Source organism: Gouania willdenowi, chromosome 8, assembly GCF_900634775.1.
Source record: "Gouania willdenowi chromosome 8, fGouWil2.1, whole genome shotgun sequence".
Lineage (NCBI taxonomy): Eukaryota > Metazoa > Chordata > Actinopteri > Blenniiformes > Gobiesocidae > Gouania > Gouania willdenowi.
In genome coordinates, this window is record NC_041051.1 from 3,708,090 (window position 1) to 3,717,580 (window position 9,491).

A 9,491-nucleotide genomic window follows, 5' to 3' on the forward strand; every position below is an offset into this window, starting at 1 on the left:
TTTTCTCAATAGAGACTAGGAACGTATGAAGGAACTTTAGTTTTTTTAGTTTTCTGATGTTTTAGAGATGTGAAAGCATGTATCACTCACTGCTGTGAGGACAGTTAGAGGCTCATTTTTATTCTGTTGCTTGATGCCTAAAGCCAAAAGCCGCAATGGGGAATTGTGCTGGGACATCTGCTATTGCACTTTCCCTATTCTCAGATTGTGAACACGCATCTAATTTTGACGAGCAGCTCGAGCAGCCAATAGTGATGCCTAAAACAGCTCATGGAGCACTGTGCTGGTAGAAAGATCTCTGATTGGCTGAAGTCCAGCATCATGCCCCTGTATTTCTAAAGCTCATTTACAAAGCCATGAGAAGAACACTTTGCTCAAAGATGATTATGGATTTATGACCAAATGACACCAAAAAAAACGTACATACTGCAGCTTTAAAAGAGGAAAATTTGTCCCATCTGATTGACACCTCAATGATCAGCACACATGAATGAGTGTGTACAGTGCAAGTCATTTACTCTCTCTGAACACGTACGCACTGTTTCACTGTCATTGGTCCTATCTCCTTTATTCCCTCCCATATCTGTTCTGAGGACCAACCCCCAAAGTCACTACAATCTGTCTATTCCTCTCACCAACATCATCTTACTTGCTAGATAATGTTTGTGTGCAAGCCATACACAAAGTGAAACACATTTGTTAAAGAGCATGTTATGGAAAGGCATTTAGTGCATTCTTTGATCATTTTTCCTTTGACAGGCCATTGGCTCAAAAACAATGTCCAAATGCATAACAGATTTGACTTTTGACAATGAAGTCCTTCATATTTATCTTTGGTTATTTTGATTGTTTTTAAGCTAATTTTACTGTTGGAGCTGCAAAAGGAGATATGTCCTTTTATACCTAATTTAAAAAAGAAATAAATAAATTAAAATATATATATATATATATATATATATATATATATATATATATATATATATATATTAGAGGTGGGCATAGATTAATTTTTTTAATCTAGATTAATCTCACTGTAATCTTCAAATTAATCTAGATTAATCTAGATTAATCTAGATTAAAATGGGTAATTTTAATTCTCCCAAAGGCATGCAGAATATGTGTGCAACCCAAATAATGACTAAAAGGAAGTCTTTGAGAACGGGTTTATTAGACCAGGGGCTCATCTCCTGTTTCCAAAATGCATCACAAACTGATTGAGAAAGCAGTTCTATTATAATAAATGATGATGAAAATAAATCATGTTCAATAAGAAGAACTTGTGCCTACTAACTGTTTATTCTGTTTAACATTAATTTTGAACTGAACATAATAGGTCGTGATGAAGTGATTACAGTCACTAGATTTGTGTCCATCAGTCCAAGCTCTATTTCTCCTTCCACCAGTCACTCAGGCAGACCAGCTTGTTGACATTTTCTGGTGACAAACTAGATCTCCTCTTCTGCACAATATGGCCTGCTACAGAAAAAAGTCTCTCGCATGGGACAGTTGTGGCAGGAGTCCCCAAGTATTTACGGGCAATGTGGGCCATCTTACCATAGACAGCAGTGTGCTCTGACCACCACTTCAGTGGACACAGATCTAGACTGGCACTGGGCTCTACCTTGTACCTCTCCACAGTATTGTCTTCTGGTGTCTCCTCATCTGAGTCTGAGTCTGATCCCATCAGTAGCAGGGCTGTTTTCTTCTTGGGTGGCTCAGGGTTCTCCTCCCTGAGTGGCTGCAGAGCAGGTTCTTCTCCCTTCACCAACTCCCTTAGCTGTGCCCACACTGGCTCCCTCTCTGCTCTGGGCAAGCACTTGAGGTCCTAAAATCGTGGATCTAGAGCAGTCGCCACCTTTGATGAATAAAAATAATAATTATTGATTGATTGTAAATTTCATTTTCCAAATCTAACCTCCATATTTCCTCATGACTCATTCATCTATTCATTGACGGATCTGCTGGCTTAACAGTCTATAATGGTCAAACAATGCAGTTATCTTCTGGTCAGTCTGACATACCTTAAGCCATTCCAGGTTTATTTTCTCCCTCCGCTGGTTGAGGTCCTTGGTGAAGGCAGCCTTGAATCGTAAAACATAGGCAGGATCATCATCAGAGATCTTCATCGCGTGCTGGAGGTGGCACAGGGCAGGTAGAACCGCAGAGCAGGATACATACTTATCCCCACCAAGGAGATCAGTGATATACCTACACAGACAGACAGACAGACATAAACAGAGTAAAAAATAATTAATGACTGATTCATTTAACTTAGATTACACATTTTTTTTAAAGTTCTTAATTACATTAAATTTAAGGGCACGTGTTTATTGAATAAAAAGTGACATTTAAAAATAACTTTTATGCTAATTCATGAACACGCTATCTTTGTAGACCATACCTGCATGGCTCCAGCAGTTTCTCTAGCTTTGCCAACTTCTCATAATCAGCATTTGTTGGGAGGGCCAGATTGTGCTTCTGCTGAGACAGCGTTGTGTGCAGTGCATCTTTGTTGCGTCTCATGCGCTTGATCATCTCAAGGGTGGAATTCCACCGTGTTGGGACATCTTGCACGAGTGGCTCCTGAACTTGTCCAAGGGAGGCTTGCTGGACATTCAGCTCGTCTGAGTTGGTTGGACTGTGTTTGAAATGTCCGACCACTTTGCGGCACTTGGCCAGTGCGCCATCAAAACCACCCGCCTGAAGTGACATTACAATAGCTCTCTGTACAACATGCGCCACACAAGGCAAATGTTCAAATGGCAGTATCCTCCCTGCTGCCACCATATTAGGAGCACTGTCTGTTCCAACAGTGCTGATTTTGTCAGCAATCCCCCACCGATTAGCGACGTCAAGAAACTGCCTGGCACACGCTTCAGCAAAGTGACGCTCTTCTGTTTTCATCACACCTAACGGACAAAAAAAGTAGATCCGAATAATGCTGCCTTCAAGTGCTATCGTAATTATGGTAAATACCAAAAACCGACATCGAAATTGCACTACTACTCGTAAAAAACTAGCATCATCAAGAAGCAAACATAATGTGGTGGTAATTCGTTGTGTCCTGGTAAGTAATAGATTAAGTCAGGGGTCTTCAACGTTTTCCAGGCCAAGGACCCCCAAACTGATGGAGAGATGGAGCGGGGACCCCCTACTTATATATATTGTATAAAATTGTGTTTTATATTAAACTGGTCCTATAGTGCCATGTATAAATGTACTATTGTGCATTCAATACTAAGACATTCAAAACACACAGGTTTATATATTCTTGTTTTTAGTTTAAACATGTGCAAGGTACAGTGAGTAGGGTGGCCATGCCACTGCCATTCATAAACATAACATAACATAATAAACTGATACCTGCCAAGATCAACAATGTCTGTCAAATTGCATGTAACAACATTTGCATAAAAGCTGTTCAAATGGACATTTTTGTTCAACATAAATGTGGAAACGAAAATTATTGATGCTTGTTAGTGCCACTGGCATGCATAAACATACCTGTTATCTTGCATATAATACTGAACTATTAACATAATTGACAGATTCATGTTTTAATTTTAAACATACATGTAGTATGGGCAGTGAATCCTCAAACCAGCTATGGATGGCATACATTACTCACTAATGTATGATGGGACAGGTGAATGAACCATTGCCCAGCTTGAAAGAGCTCCTGTGTGTCGCTGAACGTGTGCATTGCTGACTGAAAGACATCTTCTGCCTCCATTTATCTGTTCACTACAGTGTGTTGGATTCATGTTAATGTGTATTTAAAGGCATTTCAATTTATTGAAAAAATTGCGGGGGGGAATATTAAAAAATGTCTAATTATTTTTATTATTATTATTATTATTATTATTTTTTTTTTTTTTTTTAAATGTCTAATTAACCAAAACTTTCGCGACCCCCCTGCAGTACCTCCGCAGACCCCCTAGGGGTCGCGGACCCCCTGTTGAAGACCCCTGGATTAAGTAATTCAATTAAATAATGTAATTTAAATTCACATGACGTATCTTACCTAAAGCGAAGGAGTGAAGTTCCCAGCTGGCATCGATGAGGTGTACAGTAACGCCGAGGTAGTTATCGTTGTTGACAGATGTCCAATGATCCCCCGTGACTGCTACCCACCTCGCCTCGACAATCTTCGCATCCTTTGCGGCTTTCTTTGCGGCGTACTGGCCATCTATTCTCCTCATAATAGTTCGCCTCGCAGGTAGCTTGTAAGATGGGTCACCTGTGGCAGCCTGGAGAACGAGCTCGAGCCCATCATCTTCAACCACGCTGATGGGCCGGCAGCTGGTGGCAATCCACTGAGCGAGGAGATTCGTTAGCTTGGCTGATAGAGCTGTGCTGATGGGCTTGCCTCGGTTGCACTCAAACATAGTAGTTTGACGACGACTCTTCCCTTGCGCTCTATCAGCGTTTGACCCGGCATTAGCTAAGGGATGCTTTGCATTTAGGTGGTACTTTAGACTGGTAGAACTCCTACAATAAACTAATTCGGCATTGCACAAGGTGCAAACAACCTTTGACTTGTCGAAGTTTCCATTGGGAAGCGTTTTAAAAATAAATTTTCCCTGAAGCAAACCCGGTGGCTTCATAGCTGCATCCATGTTAGCATGTCACGTTGGATGTGGTAATTTACACAGGTTCGAAGACTCGTTATCCTCCCCTACAGTGCAATTCGGCTCCGTACTGTATACATCCGCGCTAAAATATCAAGGTGAAAGACATCATAGCTTGCGTAGTATAGACCCAGCTCCCAACTTTGAGAATAGATTAACGGCGATATTTTTTTTATCGCCCGATAAGAGGCTCGCGTTAACGCAGCAAGTTAACGCCGATAACGGCGCGCCATTAATATATATATATATATATATATATATATATATATATATATATGGCGACTGGCCAGCTCAACTGGTAAGACACCTGACTTGCACACAAGAGGTCCCCGGTTTGAATCCCTGTTGGGAAAAATGAGCAATATACCATCTGCCAGCGTGGGTCCTTGGGCAAGACTCTTCATGCTACTGCCGACCATACAATGATGAGAGACAATGAAATGAATGACATGCCGGCTCAGACGTCGCCCGGCCAAACAAGGTCTGCGTCAGGTGCTGGGGAACCAGAGCACCAAATGGGCTACTGGAACAATAATAATAATAATAATAATAATAATAATAATAATAATAATAATAATGAATTTTATCTATAATGCACTTTACATTTCAAATAAAATCTCAAAGTGCTACATAGTGAAACAGGAAAAAAATACAATACAATACAACAATAAAAGCAGGACAAGTTCAAATTAGCTATAGGCTTTTTTTAAAAAGGAAGGTCTTTAGTCCTTTTTTAAAAGCATCCACCATCTGTGGAGACCTAAGGTGGTCAGGAAGGGCGTTCCACAGACGAGGAGCAGCAGCTTCAAAAGCCCTGTCGCCCATGGTCATGAGCCGCGTCCTGGGCGTGAGCAGACGGTGTTGTTGGCCTGACCGGGTCCTGGTTGAGGTGTGTGGTGTGAGGAGGTCAGTGAGGTAGGTGGGGGCGTCACCGTGCGATCGTATTTCTGCACCCTCATCAGGACCCTGGCAGCGCTGTTTTGGACATACTGGAGTTTTTGGATGTTCCTGCCAGGGATCCCGATGAGGAGTGCGTTACAGCAGTCCAACCTGGAGAAGACAAACGAGATGATTACGGAGATGTTACGGAGGTGAAAGAAAGAGGTTTTGCATATGTGGGTGACATGGTTGTCGAAGGAGAGGTGGGGGTCAAACTTCACCCCAAGGTTGGTAATGGAGGGAGAGAGGGGGATGCTGTGGCCAAAAATTGATACTGAGGCGATGGGGGAGGCACAGAGTTGTTGAGGGGTACCAGTTTGGATGGCTTCTGTTTTTGAGCCATTCAGCTGCAAGAAGTTTGGTCTCATCCATGCGTTTATTTCCTCCAGGCAGGAGCTGAGACGAGTGAGGGTGGCAGAGGGGGACCCAGAGGCTTGAGGTAGAGTTGTGTGTCGTCAGCATAGCAGTGGAAGTTAATACTGTGCCTGCCGACGACACACCCGAGGGGAAGCAAGTAAATAGTGAAGAGGGTGGGGCCGAGCACGGAGCCCTGGGGGACCCCACAGGTGACAGGGTGCGGGCGGGATTTAGCATTCCCCAGGAACAAGACTGAAATGGGCGAGGTACGATAACAGAGCTTTGTTGGAATGCTACTACTCCAATAACCCTAGTCATAGGGGCTACATGCAAAGGATGTGGGAGAAATGGTTACTATGAAACCCACAGTCCAAACTCACGGCAAAACAACTAGTAGCTCAGTGTTCCAACATCCACAAAAGGCAACTGCTATCACAACTTCAGATTGAGGAGGTACAACACCAATGCTACTGCAAGGTGGAGCCAATGCGGCCAGGTCATACTGGAGTTAACACCAACTTCCCTCCAAAGATTGGGTACAAAACCCCAATAACCGCAATCACGCTGAATAAGACAGATACTGAAAAATAAGATCATGACAAAAATGTCCACAATAATCTCATAGGGTACAGTCCCATCCAACTATCGGCCAATGACCTGCCTCTCCACAACGTGGAAGCTCATGTCTGGCATCATAGTGGCTAAGATAAGCGGGCACATGGATGAGCACAGCTCAGAAGGGAATTGGTAAAAATACCAGAGGTTTCAAATAACAGCTCCTGGTTGACACAACAGTCGCTAGAGACTGCAGAACCCAAAACACTAACCTGAGCACTGCCTGGATCGATTACAAGAAAGCCTACAACTCAATGCCACATACTTGGATCTTTGAATGCTTGGAGCTATACAACATAAACAGGACTCTAAGAGCCTTCATTGGAAACTCGATGAGGTTGTGGAACACCACCCTTGAGGCCAATGGCAAGCCACTTTCACAAGTTTCCATCAAAACCAAGGAGATGCCCAGTCCCCACTGCTGTTCTGCATAGGCCTGAACCCCCTCAGCCAAATAATCAACAAGACTATAGATACCGACTCAGGAACGGGGCCACCATTAGTCACCTCCTCTACATGGATGACATCAAGCTGTACGCTAAGAATGAGTGAGACTTAGACTCACTGATCCATACCACCCGGATCTACAGCGCAGACATTGGGATGTCATTTGGACTAGAGAAGTGTGGTCGGATGGTGACTAAGAGAGGGAAGGTAGTCCACACAGAAGGGATCTCACTCCCAGAAGGAACAATAGCAGACATTGGGGACAGTTACAAGTACCTCGGGATCCCACAAGCGAATGGCAACCTCGAAGAGGCGACAAGGAAAGTGGCTACGGCCAAATACCTCCAACGAGTAAGGCATGTCCTAAGAAGCCAGCTCAATGGCAAGAACAAGTCCCGGGCAATAAACAGCTACGCCCTGCCAGTAATCAGATACCCTGCAGGAATAATGCACGGAGGGTTACACCCCAAATCCAGCGCCCTGAGACTGTACGCTAGCCGTAAGGAAGGAGGCCGAGGACTAGTGAGCGTGAGAGCCACTATCCAGGATGCAACATCCAAGATCCATAAGTACATCAAGGACAAGGCTCCAACAGATGGCGTGCTCAGTGAATGTCTCAGACAATGGGGAACAGAAGATGAGGTAATGGGAGGACAAGCACCAACATGGGATGTACCACCGAGACGTAACCGAAGTGGCGGATATCAGGAAATCGTACCAATGGCTAGACAGAGCTGGACTGAAGGACAGCACAGAGGCACTCATCATGGCTGCACAGGAGCAGGCCTTGAGCACCAGAGCAATAGAGGCCGAGATCTACCACACCAGACAAGACCCCAGGTGTAGACTGTGCAAAGAGGCCCCTGAGACAATCCAGCACATAACAGCAGGCTGTAAGTGGTGACCCCCAAACTGGAACAGTGGCTACAGCAGATCCCAGGAAATACATCAGACATCTCGGTCCAGAAAAGTGCAATGCTAGGAACAGCAAAAATACTGCGCAGAACCCTCAAGCTCCCAGGCTTCTGGTAGAGGACCCAAGCTTAAAGGAAAAAGAGACGGCCCGTGGAAAAGTTTTTATATATATATATATAAAAACTCTTCCTAACATGGGTCCTTTAAAGGTGGAGAGAGTAGTAGCCTCCCGTACTAAGACTAGGAGCTGGTTGCAAAGGGGAAGAGCCTGGTAACTGAATGCTCTTACTCCTGTTCTACTTCTAGACACTTTAGGAACTTCCAGAAGACCAGATAACTGAAAGCGGAGTGTTCTACCTGGACAATAGGGCACTAATAGGTCTCTAAGATACACAGGAGCTAGATCATGTATAGCTTTGTATGCTAACAGGAGGATTTTAAACTCTATTCTACATTTTGCAGGAAGCCAATGAAGGGAAGCCAATACTGGAGAAATATGCTCTCTCCTGTTAGTACCTGTTAGTATTCTACCTGCAGCATTCTGGATTTACTGGAGACTTTTTAGTGAGTTTCTAGGACATCCTGACAGTAGGGAGTAACAATAATCTAGTCTCGATGTAACAAATGCATGGATTCGTTTTCAGCATCAATGTCAGAGATAACTCATTGATTGCCAAAAACGTCTAAAGACGTCAATTGTGTTTTTTGGCCGGAGTTGCTAGGAGACAGTGTGACAAAGCTCTGCCGTGAAAATGGAGCTTGTACCATGATGTAGTGACCAACTGGTGACATGTAGGTGGCAGCAGAGCACCTTTAGATGAGGGATCACCCGTAATGAGCAGAGCTCAGAGGGAGAGGAAAAGAGTTTACGGGACAGAAAATGGTGCTACGAGAGTTGATGCTGAAGTTCCAGCTCACAGCAGCTCACACTCAACCAGAGCATGTGTGGAACTAAGTGGACTATTGAGTGTGGCGATGGTGAGAAAAAATGATCAAAAAAACGGGGCAAGCAGTGAGACTCGACATGTGGGAGGAGGAAATGGCATGTGTGGAGAATGACGGGGGAGAGACTTAGAGGACAGCCAAAATAAGCCTTTTTACACTCTGGAACTGCACATGTGCGACCTGGGGGGGTGGGGGGTCATAGGTCGAGAGGGATGTAACTGTAAACAAGCTCGTCCACTCTGTTGATATTTCCAACCTAACAGCGTTTGTTATGTTATTCCAGAGACCGTTAGTGTTTTAATAGTGTTCATATTAATAATATTACACATATTCAGACTGGAGGAGGGATCAGGGTTTTCTGCTGATGTCACTTTCAGCTGATCCGAGCACTTTTAAAAAACGATGGAGCAGCTCAGCAGCAGTATGGAAGCTAGGGCAGTTCTCTCGCTTCCACACAGGTGACCCCCGGTGAATGAAAACACAGACTACCTGGGTCTCCAGATTAGGACTGTACCAGGGAATGATGCTCATATCTGAGCACTTTAGTAAAACCAATGTTAAAAACTGTATCAAAGCAACAGACCTCCTCTGTTTCCTACTCCTCTCCCAAGCTTTTAACTTTTGATAGTTATGTATTTTCTG

The 9,491-nt window shown here is 43.9% G+C and overlaps 1 protein-coding gene across 1 annotated transcript; it reads right to left on the reverse strand.

Moving 5' to 3' along the window:
- Window positions 1-1,384: 1,384 nt before the first annotated feature.
- Window positions 1,385-4,388, reverse strand: LOC114468142 (zinc finger BED domain-containing protein 1-like). Its single transcript, XM_028454854.1, has 4 exons — window positions 4,025-4,388; window positions 2,402-2,909; window positions 2,022-2,208; window positions 1,385-1,825 (listed from the first exon to the last, which is right to left on the reverse strand). Exons 1-4 carry the CDS (start codon window positions 4,386-4,388, stop codon window positions 1,385-1,387), a joined length of 1,500 nt encoding a protein of 499 aa, XP_028310655.1.
- Between the last annotated feature and the right edge of the window lie 5,103 nt (window positions 4,389-9,491).

What these genes read in the sequence shown, in the direction of transcription:
- LOC114468142 (XM_028454854.1), bottom strand. Translation starts at nt 4,388, where the DNA reads ATGTTTGAGTGCAACCGAGGCAAGCCCATCAGCACAGCTCTATCAGCC. An exon ending in ACTTCACTCCTTCGCTTTAG is followed by an intron (nt 2,910 to 4,024) that starts GTAAGATACGTC and finishes TTTGTCCGTTAG; the next exon opens with GTGTGATGAAAACAGAAGAG. An exon ending in TAAACCTGGAATGGCTTAAG is followed by an intron (nt 1,826 to 2,021) that starts GTATGTCAGACT and finishes CCACGATTTTAG; the next exon opens with GACCTCAAGTGCTTGCCCAG.